The sequence below is a fragment of the Athene noctua genome, chromosome 2 (genome assembly GCF_965140245.1).
Source record: "Athene noctua chromosome 2, bAthNoc1.hap1.1, whole genome shotgun sequence".
Lineage (NCBI taxonomy): Eukaryota > Metazoa > Chordata > Aves > Strigiformes > Strigidae > Athene > Athene noctua.
In genome coordinates, this window is record NC_134038.1 from 25362366 (window position 1) to 25378660 (window position 16295).

At 42.1% G+C, this 16295-nt stretch overlaps 1 protein-coding gene across 1 annotated transcript in view; it reads right to left on the reverse strand.

Moving 5' to 3' along the window:
• The window catches only part of LAPTM4B (lysosomal protein transmembrane 4 beta), a 60715-nt gene extending 45016 nt beyond the window's left edge, over positions 1–15699 (reverse strand). Inside the window, exon 1 of the mRNA XM_074898666.1 lies at positions 15473–15699. Within this exon, the coding sequence (XP_074754767.1) occupies positions 15473–15568 (96 nt within the window). The 5' untranslated portion in view covers positions 15569–15699. The remainder of the gene's footprint in view (positions 1–15472) is intronic.
• Positions 15700–16295: the final 596 nt, after the last annotated feature.

Genomic DNA, 16295 nt, shown 5'->3' on the forward strand with positions numbered 1-16295 from the left:
ACTGATGAATGGGAAAATGGAGAGAAGAAAGCTGATAGTAGAGTATTCTGGGAAAGATGGATTTTTATTGTTTTGGTTCTCACTTCAAAGTCATTCTAATCTGATCACAGGTTGTTAACAGCAACAAAAAGGTGTAGGAACACAGGCTATTATAAGACATAACAGGCTAGAGAATTTCTTGGGTAAGATAAATTCTTTTTGATACGCAAATTCCATCAAGTTTAGCTGATACCAGATCTGTTAGCAAAGATCTTTGAAAAAGGTTAAAAGTTCACAAGATGGGGAAAGAACAAGCCAGTTTATACCTTTTCAAAGCAAGCAGGCCATGTATAGAATTTCTAGATAGATTGTGAGATTTAGGAATAAAATAAACCCAAGAACAGACGATCAAGCAGTCTCCCCATTAGCACTTCAAATTTGTATGGTCATAACCAACAATCACCATGGGCTTGTCAAGGACAAACCATAATTACTTCATCTTATTTTTCTTCTCTGGCAGGGTAAGAAACCTTGTGGACAGGGAAAAAGCAGTAGATATCACCTCTTTGCATCTCAGCAAGTCTTTTGACATTATGAGAGTCTCATAAATGATCTAGGAAACCCCAGTTTGGTTGGAAGTGCAGGAAGGTGAGTGCACAGCTAGCTGGATAGATGTAATGAAAGAATAGTTGTCAAAGATTCACAGCCAGCATGGAAGATATATTGATTAAGGTTTCCTGGTATCATTGAAAGACTTGGTATTCTAGTCACTTGTGACCTGTACCTTTCCTCAAGTTGCAGACAATGCCAAGCTGTAAGTACTTCAGGAGATAAGATTAAAAAGATTTGGACAAACTATGGCAGAATTCAGACAATAGAGCACAATTCAGTACCAACAAGCATAGAAAATCACATTTGTAACACACTGCAGAAGAACAAGAGGAGAAATAACAGAGTAGGTAACAGTTCCTCAGAAAGGAATCTGAGTATGACAGTGAATAAACAGGACATGACTCAGAAAGGTGACTAAAAGAAGGAGGTAATAGACTTTTCTCCAGATCCACTGGGAGATGAGTAAAGTAAGAGATCTAAATTATAGCGAAAGGAAATTTAGGTTAGGCAACTTGCTGAACAATATCAACAATCAGACAGCAGAAGAGATTGTCTGGAGGGAGTTAGAGACCTTCACTACGGCATTTTTTCATATAACAGTTATACAGCTTTGTGTTGGGAAAGCTGTAGCCATAGATGGTCTTGATTTGTCTTTGAAGACAGATCAAATGACTGTCAAGATTCAGAGTTACATTCTATAAATTCTACTAATTTTTAACACTACGTATAACTTTATATTGCTATCCAGTTCTTGCTTTATACTCCTTTGTGGAAAGTCAGAGGACATATGCCAGTAATAAATATGTTACTTAAGAAGAGTACTCAGAATAACCAAGCAATCAGAAACTATATATAGTGTTGCTATTTTAAAGATATACAAGTTTACTCTTTTGTACAGATATAGTCAGGAAGATTCATAAAATACTGACCTAGGCACTCTAGGCACTTCTCCATATGGATATGTGCAGATTCAGATTACGTGTTTGTCAGCATTGCCTTTAATTCTCTGTATAAGGCACAGATTGGGTTTGCCTGATCTGAAGTCTGCTGCGGTCAGTAGGAATCTCTTTAATGCTCTTTTGTGCATCACTTTTCTGTTCTATCAGGTTGTTCTCTTGTGATCCTCATAATGAGCTCTGAGCACCTTCTAACTATGCTGTCAGCAGTGCAAGTGAAATACACTATGTGTTTATTTGCTCACTCTCTTTCTCTGAGAAGAAATGTGTGCATAGTTCAGTGTATTATATTTGTTAGGGTTTTTCTTTCGTTTTGAAAGAGATGCAACTGTCAAATTTTGAGAAATGCTTTAATGTATGAATTTAATATGCCTAAAAACTTATGGATGTAGCATCTTCCAAGGACACATAATCAAGGACAAGAGCATGAAGTGATTCCCTGTTGATATATGCAGTTGGTATGAGACTTAAAATCTGTGTTCTAGGAAAAGCAAAGGAGATTTTTCTGCTCTCTCAGTAAGGCCAAGATTTCCTTCAAGATGTTTTACATTCCTTCAGCAACAATGTGATAACTAATTAACAATGCTTAGAAAGCATTTTCATTTTGCAAAGTTTCAGCAAGCAGATAAGGCATATACCTTCCCAATGAGATTTATCATCCTCCTTTTATGGATGGAGAAACAAAAACATGTTCATGAACAGGCAGCAGCATAGAGTTCAGCGGTAAGAATAAAATGCAAGATTTTTCACTGTCTAGTCAGAACTGACCACTGGGTCTTGTTGCTGGTACAGCCACAGTGCTACCCAGAGTTATAGGAGAGGAGCTCCGAGGGCATTAAGAGGCCTTATTGGCCCTGCCCAGCCCCTCATAAGGCCTCCCCACACGCCTGCCCATGACCCAGGACCCCATTTCAGCTCAGCCTGGGGTGATCAGTCCCTGCTCCAGTGGCACTACAGGCATGCTTCCTGGATGGTCCCCTTGAATGCATGTTGTAGATTGTCTCCAGTTATATCCCTGGTTTCATCCCCTTTGCTGCTGGTTGGGCCTTTTGGATGGCCTCTGGCCCTGGTTCATCCCCTACCATGCTGGGAGCTGTTGATGGATTCCATTATCAGCCCCCAGTTCTGCACCTGGGCTCAGCCCCTTCAGGATGGTGCCCAGAGTGCCCTAATGAGAGACTGGACAAAGATTCCCCAGAAAGCCCTAGAAATTCCCAACTGTCCTCTTATTCTGATACAGAAATAAAACAATAATTTAAAAAAATCCCAAAATCTTGCTTCTCTTGCAACTAGATGGAACACATCCACCTTCTCATTAGTGTAGAGGAGGAAAATAACTGCTTTGTAGGCACCCCAGTATGTATCATGAAAAGGGGAAAACAGGAAATATTATGGAGGAGATAGCTTGTCCAAATATTGGAGCATTACTTGGATTTTCTGCTCTGGGTTTACAAAACACAAATTCAGATTTGAGTAGAAGATATTTTAAACAGCAACAACTGTGTGAGAGGAGGTGTATGCAGGCATGAGGGAAAAAGGCAACACGTGCTGAGGCTGGGACCGGCACCGCCAGTCACTGCTGCTGCTTCCATCTGTACCGTGATAAAAACCCAGCACCTTATGTACAGTGTGAAGCAGCTCTTCTAGAGGGAATGGACAGTGTTTAGGATGTGAGAAAGCAACCTCATTTCTTCCACAAACAGCATTAAGCGTTTATAAACTATATAATGCACTAAAAATTCAGAACTCTGCCACCAATGAGTCAGTTGCCTTCTTTTCCATGTCATGTGTTCCAGAGATCCGCAGTGAACTGTGGTGACCCATGGAGATAAAATGCAGGGGAGGAGAGGTGTCAGGAACCACTGCATCAACAGGTGATGAGAAAATGAGTACCACTATAATTTCAGACCCTCCACAGAAGTGCAGGTACATGGTATCTATCCCAGCTTATCAAAAATAAAATTAGTTCCAGTAGCTCGTAAGAGCATGCTATTAACACAGATCTTGTGCTGATTCCTAACTCAAGCAGACAGTGAAATGCTCAAGCCATTAACTTTTAAAGATGTCTGTAAATACTAAAAGAATTATCAGGAGTTACAATGGCCTAATTCTTCTTCTTCCTCCAGCTCACAGTCAAAAGTTGAAACAAAATTGCTCTGATAAAGGAGTTTAGAAGAAGAAATATTAAGCTTACTTTAACTCAATACACTGCATTAAAAACACACAGATGTTTTTATTGAAGTCCACAGGGTCCCCTCTACAAATATTCTCCTACAGTTCCCCCAAGACTTCCTAATGTGGTGAAGAAAGATCCTTTTATTTATAGGAAAAAGTAAGGACAAACCCTCTATTTTTATTTATATTGATGGTTCAGTTTATAACGATCCATGTATGTAACGGTCTGGATGCTGTCTATGCAGTGAAAGATGTACGTACACTTTTAATTCTGGGTCTGTTTTCAGCCTCACTGAACTCGAGAGATCCACTGAAGCACACTCCTTAAATCTCTGTGTTGGTGGAGAACTAACTCACCACCTGTGCTCCCTGTCGGGGGCCCTTTACAGTTCCAGAGAGCTGGTTTAATGACAATCAACACCCCAGTAATATGTAGTTACAAAAACCCGGTACTTTTAGATAAGGGGAGAAAAATAGTTACTGCAAAGACAAACTTCGTTTTTATGATATTGAAAATAATGAAAAATTACATTTATTGAAAACACAGTCATTCTGGGCTAACTCCCCAACTTTCTATAATCTGTAATAGTGAATTATAATACTGTGAATGATATGGGCATTTAGTTACCAAAAACATCACTGTAGTTTACTCTATAGTTCTGTACTTGACAGAGTATGAGCTACCAGATGAAAGAGGAGATGATGTTTCTGAACGAAAATGGTTGTGACTGAGAAGCAAATAACAGCAGATTTCTCTGAGGACTTTGAACTCTGAGACATCTCGGGGTTGCTGACCAAGGCAACCTTGGCCAGGTTTTGAACTGGCACACACAATTCTAGCACATTTTTAATATCTCACAAAACTGGCAGGGTTTAGTTTGTTGCCATCTACAGAAATATTATTGAAACATATCACCAAGAACATTAATTTTACTAGTAAGGAATCCAAAATGTTTTTAATAAAACTGAAGAAAGTCTCAAGAAAAACCCCTATACTCTATCTCCCTTCAAAAAAGTCAAGGTAAGTTTATGACTCTCGGTGCTCATTCTCTATAAAAACTATAGAAACAAACCCCCAGTCTTAAACTATTTTTGCTCCCTGAAACTAAGCTAACAAGAATATTTTATAGCACTTGAATATTTGCCGTCAATATTACTACTAGAAAAAGTAAAAATGAATGGGAAATGTATAAGCTAACTTAATATCCTTAATTCTCTCCATCTACCTTTGCCTTTCCACTTGGCATGTTCTCTGCATTTTGCTTGCTTTTTTCTTTTAGCATAGAAGATATTCATGAAAGCATGAGCACTTTTGTTCATCAAGAGGACAGAAGAACTCTACAGAAGGGAAAAAAATATCAAGTTCAGGGTTTATCTCAATAGTTCAGGGTAGATTTGCATTATTCAGGGCACCTTTCCCAAACTTTTCTGTTAGCATTGATGATGAGTTAAGGTTTATGATCTATTGCCCTCTACCAGCAGATTTTTCTATCTGTTCTCTCTTTCTCCTTGTTATGTAAAGTATTATTTTTGTTCTGAATTCTGATTAAAGAGGAAACAAGACAATTTTAGCAATAAAGGTTTTACAGCTGTCTGACTGCTGAGAAGGGCAGGCAAACATGAGAAGGAACAAGGTGTCCCTCCTGTGTGCCCAAGTGTCTTTACAGATCTCATGCCAGTGATTCAGTCACCTTCCCTCTCAGGGTGCAAAGGTCCCAGGAGCTGCATCTGAGCAGATGTCCATCAGTGGCTTGAACTCCTAGGAAATGAGGAGCAGGACAACCCTGGCTGTCAGAGTAGATACCTCTCTTTATTTCTGCTGTGTAAGACTTCTGCTTCATGCTAATGAAAATGTTTCAACCCTCCAGTGCTGGGGGACAAGCTGCAGATATGTTAGTGATGCAAAAATCAATGAACTGTCCAAGGAAGGAAATGGAGCCATGCTTAGTTATCTTTTCATCCAATGACACATAACAGTCTGAAGGGAAGCAGAAAAATGGACATGTAAAGTTGGGTTAAACTCACTATCAGACATTACTACTGAAGTCAAAGGTTGGAGGAATATAGAAAAGGATGAGCTGTTTATTCAGGAAATGAAAGTGCTTAGTTGTATTACAAAGCATCTTAAAAACAAAATATAAGCTTTCCTGCTTCATTTTATTGCCCAAACTTAAAATAATAGGAGAATAAAAGAAAACGTTGTCCCTGCACAAGTTGTTCTCTCTTACTTCCCTGTGTGGTTTCTCAAAGCATATGTTTCTGGCTGCTACCTGAAATACAGCACTGGAATAGAGAAAGCATTAGTCAGATCAGAAGTAGCAATTAAGTTTTTATGATCTTTAATCTGTAGAAGGCAGGGTAGAGTCTGCAATTCTTGTTGCTTATTTTTCCATATTACTCATGAGAAGTAAAAGAATGATCCAGGCAGACTCAGAATAGCATATTACAGACTGCATATTATAGAGAGCATATAATAGAAAGCTGTGTAAAATATTTTAATCAGACTTTATATATAATTTCAACTTTGATTATTATAGTAACACTAAGCATTGAACTTTAAAGGCTAAGTTGATTAAATTGATATAGGAAGTCCAGCATAAATCATTAGCACTCTTCTATACAAATAACTACTGCCTACTGCCAGCCTTTTAACAGTCCTAAAACCCAAGCCACAAGAGGTCTGTTATTAATGAAATATGGTAATGAATAAATTTATTAAAAAAAAAAAAAGGTGGAGAGACTGCGCAGATTGCACACTAGAGGTTTCTGCCTCTCTGGAGATAGAGTTTAATTTGTTATATACTTATTCTTAGTCCTTTCATGGTTTAAGGAAATAGGATATTTGTATGCAAATTTATCTGTGGATTCTTTGCTACTTTTCCATTGTATTTAAAGGAAGTTGAACCTGTATCTGAGCAAAGTCCTGAAAATGATTGCTGCAGTCTTCTGCCCAGCCCTGGGGAAATAAGTTCATATACCTGGGTTCAAGTTACAGTGTTGCCAGACCTACTCACAATTTCTACTAAAGCACATCTTGGTTCAGGATGCTGTGGAGAGCTAGCAAAGAATTGGTATGCATTAAAACCTGATTAGAAAGAGTTGTTTGGCTGGTCAGTTGGGATTTGTTTGGTTTCTGCATTTGTACCTGGCTTCCAAAAACGGGGTTTTGAGTCTTGCAGGTGACTGTGAAAGGTTGAGGGCAGACCTGCTAAAGTATCGCTCTTGATGTGAGTTGTGGCAGCTGCCATGGGCCTGAACCATAGTGTGGGCTCGTGACAGAGGATGGGCCAGTCAGCGCAGTTGTAACTGTGCATCTGGGCTGGATTGCCCAAGGCAGGTGGCCCTGGCCAGCAGGTTCTGTGTCTTAGCCACACCAGCCCACGATGCTGCCTGTGCTCAGACTCACCTCTAGCCAATTTGGACACATGTTAGTGCACTGGTGAGAGGAGTGTGCCCCAACTTTTGACAGCAAGCCATGTATACCATTTAATTTAAAAAGACCCACCAAAATACACTGAACCTTTGATCAATTATTCTTTTGTAGTCACCACAGGCAATATCCACAGAAGCCATGTAAGGGACCAGGGCTGTCTAGTAAACTGCATCCTTGCATCACTCTGCAACCCCAGGCAGGGATTAGTTATGCAAGAAAGAAGTGGGCACACCACAAAGGATGGTATAGTACATATAATTACTGAAATAGTAAACAACATGATCACATGTATCCGATCTCTCTGGGCACAGCTGTTTCACAGTTGGGAAATGCACCTCCACAAGATGAAAATCTCCCACAAACCTGTGTTTCTGCCAAAAGCATTTGTCCTGTCTGTTTTAAGTAGCTTAATGTATCTCCTGACAAAACAAGACCTTGCTCAGCACAAGCCAGTAATGAAATGAAAACCAGCCATGGCACTTAAAAAAGATCTTCTAAAGCAGAGGACTAGGATGATGGGAGTCAGAGCAGACTGCAGACATCCAAAAGAGAGCAGACCCACAGGAGGTCCAGGAACGGTGCACTAGGTTCAAGCCCAGATTGTTTCTTTGGTGATGCCTTCCTGGCAGATTGACTATCTCAGACCGACCAAGAGCGCTCTCTTGAACCTTCAGCAACAAGCATGTTTTTTCTCTTCCCATTCTGCTCTTCAGAGATTTGGGGCTTTAAACCTCCAGCCCAGCTGCAGAACAGCACAGAAACTCCTGTGCACATTTTCAAGCCTCGGCCACTTTAAACTTCCAGAGTTTTACAGTCAAAGCATGAACCTCACAATAAAACGAGAGAAAAAAAGCAATCAAGGAAATTAATTCCTGGCTATTTTGCAACATCCGTTCCATATGTCCAGGAATATATAAGACTAATTACATTTTCACTGACGTCAGTCTAATCAACGATCAGTTTACAAAGCTTAATGTGTTCTCCTCTGGCTCACTAAGAGATACATATTAACCTTCAACAAAACTTCTAAACACATTTTACTTGATTAATGTAATACCTCCTCTACTTTCTATAAATACATTCATGATTTTTATATAAAAACCAAATGTAATCATAGCATACTGGACTCTTAATGGGTATCTTTCCTTTAACAGGCATTTATGTAAACTTTGCTCCTCTTACAACCAACCATCTGTGTTCTCACTGGAGGGAGACAACTGTTCCTTGTAATCCCAGTGAATTTATTATCCAATTGAGGACCTTACTAAGAAAAAAAAAAGCACATATTATACAGAGGTTTGCATTTTCTGAATTGATAACTGTGTTGATTAGAAGAGACAACTGTGTTATTATCCTGGACAACTGATGCATATTATCAGCTATCATTGCAGTGATTCATATAGTCTGTGAAAAATCCTAGTGTGGTGTTTGGAGATACAAAAAAAGTTGCATATGTAAGGGAATTAGAGCTGAAAGACGTTTTCAGAAATCTTTGTGTTTTGTTACAGACCAACAAACAGTTCAGTAAGTACATGGACTATCCAAAAGATCTTACAAGAAATTTTGTCCCTCCAATGACTTAAAAAGTTTTTAAAACAAAAAACATTAATGAAAACACTGATGTATGACAGAGCTTGGGAAGACTGACAAAATTATGTTTCTACTCCTCTCTGCAACATAGCGAACGCACAAACCTGACTATTTTCACTCAGAACAGAAAGCACAGGTAACTTGGGTGTACTAATATGGTGCACTGATGAATCCATCTTTTTTTTCAGATAATCTTTCTAGCCTGTTCATGGATTTATTGTCACCCAGAGGTGAGTGATTAGGGTCTTTGCAAGCTGTTTTATTGATTGCGTGATTTAAATTCCTTCCATATGGTATTTTATTTTGTAATTTAACTGAAGATGGTCTGAAGCATGAATTGGAGAAAGGAGGTGGGATAAGGTCCTGCAGTGCAGAAACCAACCTGGGTATGTGCATGGTGGGGAGGAGTTCTTTAAGGAGTTCTCCAGAAGCTGTTCTTGAAGCAGTTAACTGTTATGGCATTTAATACTGTCTCTCTAGATAAGTCACAATCAGGATGTAGTTATTGAGAAGGTCCTTCAGACAGGATAACATTTTGTACATGCTAAGTGCTGGTCTTTACTCTTTTATCTATCATGTCTAAAATGTATACATATGTGTTCTGTTTCTTAAGAAAATACCATGCAGGACCTGAGCAGATATTTGTGTGCAGGATCAATCATTTATTTCCCACTGGTCTTGAAGAAGATAATGAAATGGATGCATTCCATTTCAAGAGCAAATACTCTGAACCTCCTCCGATTCCAGTCTCAGTTGGATTTTCAACATGTACATCAATCATACAGCAAAGCCTTTGAAAGTAGGATTTATATTTTTCTTTACTCATAATGAATTGCAAGTTTTCTCCCCACTCTCCTCAAGAGAAAGCATGTACACAGGAAATCTCCAGCAAGCTACTTGAAAATATTACTGGTTTTTTTCAAGAACTCAGCTTCCATTTTATGACAGAAAGTACAGACAATAGAAAAACTAATGATAATTTTACAGACATAGCACTTGGTATATAAGTATTTAGTCACTGCAGCCATTTGCACTGCAAGTGTTGGGAATCTCAAGTCATTTCAGATTATATCATGCCCCCTTCACCTGCCATTGGTGCTGACACTACATTTGACCTGCTGCTGACACTACATCTCCTACCAAGGGATGAGAATTAGCCATGTCATTGGCACCACCCAGCCCTTCTCCCTCAATATACTACCCAGGTATGGGCCATGGAGAGGCAATCACCTGGTGAACCCAAGTGAGCCCCATTCTGCAAGACTTCTTTCCCCAGTGCCACCAGTACTGGACTGTTCTTGGAGGTGGTAGAGGCAGCGTTGCCTGCAGGATAACCTGACCCAGCACTCCAGCTATATCACACTGGCATGACATGGGAACTGACATCCCTGGCTGATATGAAGGAACAGAGCCTTCAACAAGCTGGCTGATGTACTATGACCATTTATAAGGAGATAAGAATAAGGAGACCCTTTATTCTTAGCCCATTTCGTACCATATAAAAGCAAAGAAAGCTAGTTTTCTAAGTAAAAAACAAGGTCTCATACTTGTATTCATGCAAATTCCCAAAACCTGGCACTGGAATAACAAAGTTTCCAATTCTCTCTAATGTCAGGCTTTCTAATGGTGCGTTTTCCCCCTTTTAACAACTTCAGGTTTGGGGTTTTTTTATTTTCAAAATCTCCTGATTTTCACTGGTTTGAAAATAGTTAATTACTTCATCTTAGAATTTCTTTACTTTCCCTGAAAGAGCCTTTCCACCATGTTCTAGGGACCCCCGCTTACAACTCCTTGCTGATATGAGCAGTCTCGGACAGTGTAAAGGATGCAGAAGTGGGGACAGAGCAGTTTGGAAGGATCTCAGTGTAGGTATATTTTGTTTACATGAGCAGTCAGTGCTCATCTCTATTCCCTGCCAAGTCAGCCAAGATTTCAGTCATCTTCTAACTTGTACTTAAACACATTGCCATACATGCGGTTTTGCACGGGGCTTGAAAAAGGCAAGGAAATAAGTGTGTCCCAGTGGCAAAATATATACCTTGATTGTCTCTCTGACATCAGGTCAGGTGCACTCTACTGATCTCAGCAGGGTGTTCAATCAATGAGGCCACAGCAAGCAGTGCTTTTCTTTTGCTTTACAATATAAAGAGGCCACAACCAGTACATTCTTTCATCCATTAGGATTCAATCCTTTTATCAAAAAACGATTGGGATGCAGACACAAATTATGCATGCTTTCAACTGTATATTCAGAAAAAAACCAGAACTGAAATGTCATGACTAGCAATTCATGCTGACCTTTCCACAAATAGCAGCTCAAACGTTGAAATCACCCTGGCTAAAAACTTTGGCTCGCTTTATTTATGTTCTTACCGCACGCCCTTCAGAGGGAGCCGCACAACTCGATAAATTGTGATTATAAAAGGTTCTCCGCCTTCCATTAGTTTTTATTTTTAGCCCCTCTCTGCCGGGGCCGCGGGGGAGCGCGGCGGGCAGCGGCGCTGAGCCCCGGGCAGCTCCGGCGGGGCTGGACAGCTCCCGCCGCGCCGGCAGCGCCTCCGCGGACCGGGGACGGACCGGGGACCGACCGGGGACGGACCGGGGACGGACCGGGGACGGACCGGGGACCGACCGGGGACCGACCGGGGACCGACCGGGGGGGACGAGCAGCCCGTGCCCAGGGCACTGCTGCAGCGAGGCGGGTAGCAGGCAGCACTGGGCACACAGAGCTCAAAAATGAAAGCTCCTTCTTTTATTTATTTATTCGTTTAAAAAAATTATTATTTTTTTACTGATGCCTTAAAGTTTCATCTTCCTCCCTCCAAATCAATGGGAAATAGTTCCCGTGGTCCCAGGTGGTGTGGGTCGAGCCTTGGCGTGTGCATAAACCCCATCACCATGTGTCAGGAGAGTGGGAAATCCTTCCATGACACTGTCACCACATCTGATATTGTTCCTTCTTTGTGTTTTAGATAAGGAAAGAGGAGGCCATTTATCAGGAAGAAGCCATGCTGCCTTTATAAATGCTGTTATCGATGAGGATGCTGTTCTGACTCACCAGTACTAACTGGGTCACTTGGAACTGACAAAAACGCCAGCTTTTCCCTGGACCCCAGCACCTGGGGGAGATCAGAACTGGTGTTGGCTCATTTCAGCAGTGTCACTGCCTTGAACAGCACGCTGATACAGTGGTCTGGAACAAAACTAAGCTGCTGGCAGTGACTTTCTCATTTCCCTTAGTTTGCTTTGTGTTTTGTTTTGGGGTGTTTGTTGTTTTTTTGTTTGGTTTGGGTTTTTTTGTTTTTCAAAATATGATACATGTAAGACTTTTGTGCCCCAAAATATTTCTGCATTATTACTTCTGACCTCTGATTTCATGTTATAATACAGAGAAGTATAACATCCATGACAGTGGGATAAAACCCAAAGATAATAACCAGCTGAGCCAAACTGGTCTTGAGGTTTGGAAAAAAATATTAGCCCTCAGCCAACCATATTATTGCCATTTTAATATTCAGCATAATGTTTGTATTCAATATTGCAGCACCCTCTCTTAAGCTTTTCTCCCCAGGGCAGCACACTTGTTCCTGAAGTGCAGGCTGTTCTGCAACCCAATTAGATATTCTTTTCAGGAAATTTCTTCTGGCTGCTCCACCCTTTACAAGTTACTTTTTACATTAAAGTACCTCAGTGTTCTGTGATAGCATGTATATTGTGTTGTGTACACTATTGCTATATCATGCAATGCTATTATTATATTATTCTAGATGTAGTACCTATGGCTTTACCAGGAGAAAACTATTGAAACACAATAGCTATAGAAACATTAGCATTCTGAGATGCATTATGTTCTAAAATAGAGCAAAGTTAAATATTTATTTCCCAGCTATTGATACTTTGTGAGACCATTGTAAGTGTCCATGTCTGCTGGGCATGTTTTGGAAATACACACAGTGCTCCTTCCCCTTACCTATGTGGGAAAGTGCTCTCATCATGCAGCCCTGATGACTCCACTTGCACTCAGCTCCCCACTCTCTCCTCTATTTGTAGGATCCCAAACATCCAATTAAAACATTAAATCTAAAGAGCTAAAACATCATCCCAGAGAAATGCACTATTTTCTCCACATTCACTCAGACATGAAATTCTGCCTCCTGAAATTATACTAATTCAGAACTGGTTCAACACGTGAAAACGTTATTTTAAAAGCCTGCCAAAACTTCTAAGGTACTATTTTTTTCCTCCTTCAGAAGCCTCTACTACTGAATCATTGTATTCATAGTCATAGAATTAATAAAACTTACACTTCACGCATAGTGAGATATTTTTTCATATAGTGACAAGAAAACTGTTCATTCTCTAGGGGAATGTTTTTCCCTCGAGTAATTTCCTATAAAGCATAATGGCAAACACTATACATAATACATGTTGGTGTGGCAAAAAATCAAAGGATTTTTTGTTTAAACTTTATTTGAGATAATGCTCATAGCTCATGCGTGGTTTGGAGTAATGCAAACACCCAAAATGCAGGCAGAGAACAAATTTGCCACCAGGACAGCATCTATTTTTATTTAAACTCTCAATAGCACATGGTATCAAATCATAATTGTTCTGAGATAAAATGATATTTTTGTATATGATTTTGTAAACCGGACCTTTCAACCAGAGTAGCTGTTTACTCAAGGAGCTATCCCTGCCTTATTTGTTGCTTCCTAACTTTGTAAGATAGCAAAAAGGTTTAGCATTTATTATCAACATGCATCTAGATTTCTATTCTTAATAGTTAACATTAAAAACCTAAATATTTGCAATAGAGGAGAAAGCACAGAAAGAAACATGCACTTTGACATGTTATGAGTTGTTGTCAGTTTAAAATCATTCAGAAATCTGCCCTGAAAAATTTTTAAAGCAAAAGAAGCAAAGTAGGAAGAGATGTAAGCCAGGAAATACCTACTAGTTAGAAGAGAAAATTTAAAAACAGATTTTGCAGAAAAATGGTATGTGAAATTGGGGCACTGGTATTTAAATGTTAGTAACACAATAGGTAACAAACTCTAAAAAGCTGTCAGGCTTTTCTTTGTATCTAAGGCCTACTGATGCATGCACTACCCTCTTCCTCGAATATCTTTAGGTCCACTGAACTGCTAAAATATCTCTATCCCTGTCTTCATGGAGCCAATGTGAAAAGGCTTCATTCAGCTGAAGGCAGAAAGAAATAACAAGCATCCTGGAAGAAATTTTCAAAAGCTTTCAGGTCATATTAAAACTTACTGAAACATCATTGCAGCCAGGAAAGAGGGGCATCTTTTTAAACACTGTCAGTATTCCAGATACCACAGGCTATGGATATTGCATTTAACTATATTCTATTAAACCAGGAGCAAGAAAGAGTTCAACTAACGCACCATTTTCTCAGTGTTGAAATATGTACTTTATAGGACATAGAGCATTTTATGTGATTTCTAGGACATAAATGTCAACCTAGCCTTTTCATTATGCTGATCGAATTTATTTAATGAGCTGTCCTACAGTGGAGGCCAGCCCTACATTTTTCACTTGCTTCTGAAGGGAATTTAAGCAGTTAGCAAATAAGCCCGGGTCTAATCTGCTTCCGTCTGCAATCACTTGAAAAATGATGCTTGGCAAACAGCTCTGGATGGCCTTGGCAGCAGACGGAGACTGATTTCTCACACCGAGGGATAGAGAAAACTGAGGAGGCTGAGAAGTTCATCTACATAACCCAAAGCGATGAACCAGCTCGTTTTATTCTGTGGCACGTTTGTAAACCCTGCGACTATGGCAGGACCGGCTCTGGGAAAGCCGCTTTTCCTGTATTGCTACCCAAGGGATTGAGAAGAGATTGTCAAAGACAGAGAGAGGAACTGAAAGCTTAATGCGTTTCCTCCCCACCGAATCTATCCCCTGGTTGAATAACTAGGTGTCAAACAGCCTCTAGGACTGATGATAACTCGTTAAAAGCTGTGCCTCGAGGGTTAATTCCTCACTCACACCCTATAACCCTGAAGGAGGAAAGAAGTCTGTCTAATACCTGATAGCAACTGCCTGAAAGGGTTCAGCTCTTCTGCCAGGCAGCCCAAAATACGACTGAAAATTATCTGGCACACAAGGAACAACGATGACAAGAATACCCGACTTCCTCACAAAGCAGCGACCAGAGATGATAAAATAAGATTTTCAGTGCAGCGTGGTGAGAATCAGGGCAGCCTTGCTGGAGCTAATGCACCAGCGGGGCCTCAGCGCCGCAGTGAACCTCGGCCTGAGAAACACCGATCCCAAGTTCGGGGGAGCCAGGAAAACCCCTCCCTCCGGCGGATTGTCACTCCTCACATTTTCATCCCCCAAACAGCTTTTTGCTTGAGACCCTGGTGAGCCTGCCCGTGCTCTGTATCGCCTGCCCCCCCTCCCCTGGTCCCTAAACACGCACCCACTTCATTTCCCGATTTAAACGGAGTCTAAATACCGGCCTCTGCCTCGCCGGGGGATAAGCCCTGGGTGAGCAGCGGGGAAGCGCGGGAGCTCGCTGAGCATTACGCTGCCACTACCAGCGTGACCCCTCCGAGGGCTTTCCCCCCAAACCGCCCGGGCTGCGAGGTGCGGCCGGAGCTGCCGCGATGGGCACCCCCGCCGCGGAGCAGCAGCGGTGCGGCCGGGGCCGGGGGACGCCCCGGGAGCGGGGGGAGGGCGGGGACAGCCGGGGGGCGCTTACCAGGTACCAGACGCCGAGGATGATGGTGCCGGTGCGGACATGGCAGCAGAGGCAGCAGCTGTTGGAGTAGAAGCGCGCCCAGGGCGAGTTCAGCATCTCCGCGGCTCCTGCGGGCTCCTCGCTGCTCCGCGCCTCTCGCCGCGCCGCTCCGCGGAGGCGGGACCGGGGCAGGGTCAGGGGCCGAGGCCGCCCCTCCCGGCGGGCGGGACCGAGAGCGGAGGGACCCAGCCCAGGCGGGGCGGGGTCCCCGGCGGCCCCGCGGGTGGCGGCGGCTCCTCCGCAGGCCGCGGCGCTGCCTCCACGCCCCGCCGTGCCCGCACAGGCGCGGGCCGACACCGGCCCACCCGCCGGCAAAGCGGAGCGCGGGCGCGGCCACGCCGGGGCACGGGGGGAGTTTAAACCGGCAGGGCGAGGGCGCTGGGTGAGTCGCCCGCCTGGCCCCGGCAAACCAGTAGAACTCAAATTCCCGTTTCACTACGAAGAACGACAGTATCGGGGGAGATCATGGAACGCCTTGGATCTGCCCCGAATTCGGAAGCCATGAGCACTTGGTTTCCTTCACAGTGCCCCCCTAATCCACTCCCAAAGCTGCTGCTGTTAAGGAGGCTGGAGTTGCCTCCTGTAACGTTCGCAAGTTAACATTAACCTCACTGTCACTACCTGTAGTTAATGCCCCCATGGTGGTGGAAGAAGAGGCATTAGGAGGAAGGACCCGGTGCTGCATATTCAAGCACAGATGCAGGCAGAAGCTAATCTTCCTACCAAGCAGCGGACTTTTTCATATTTTGTTATTTCAGATTTGTATCATTCTCTAGAGAGAAAA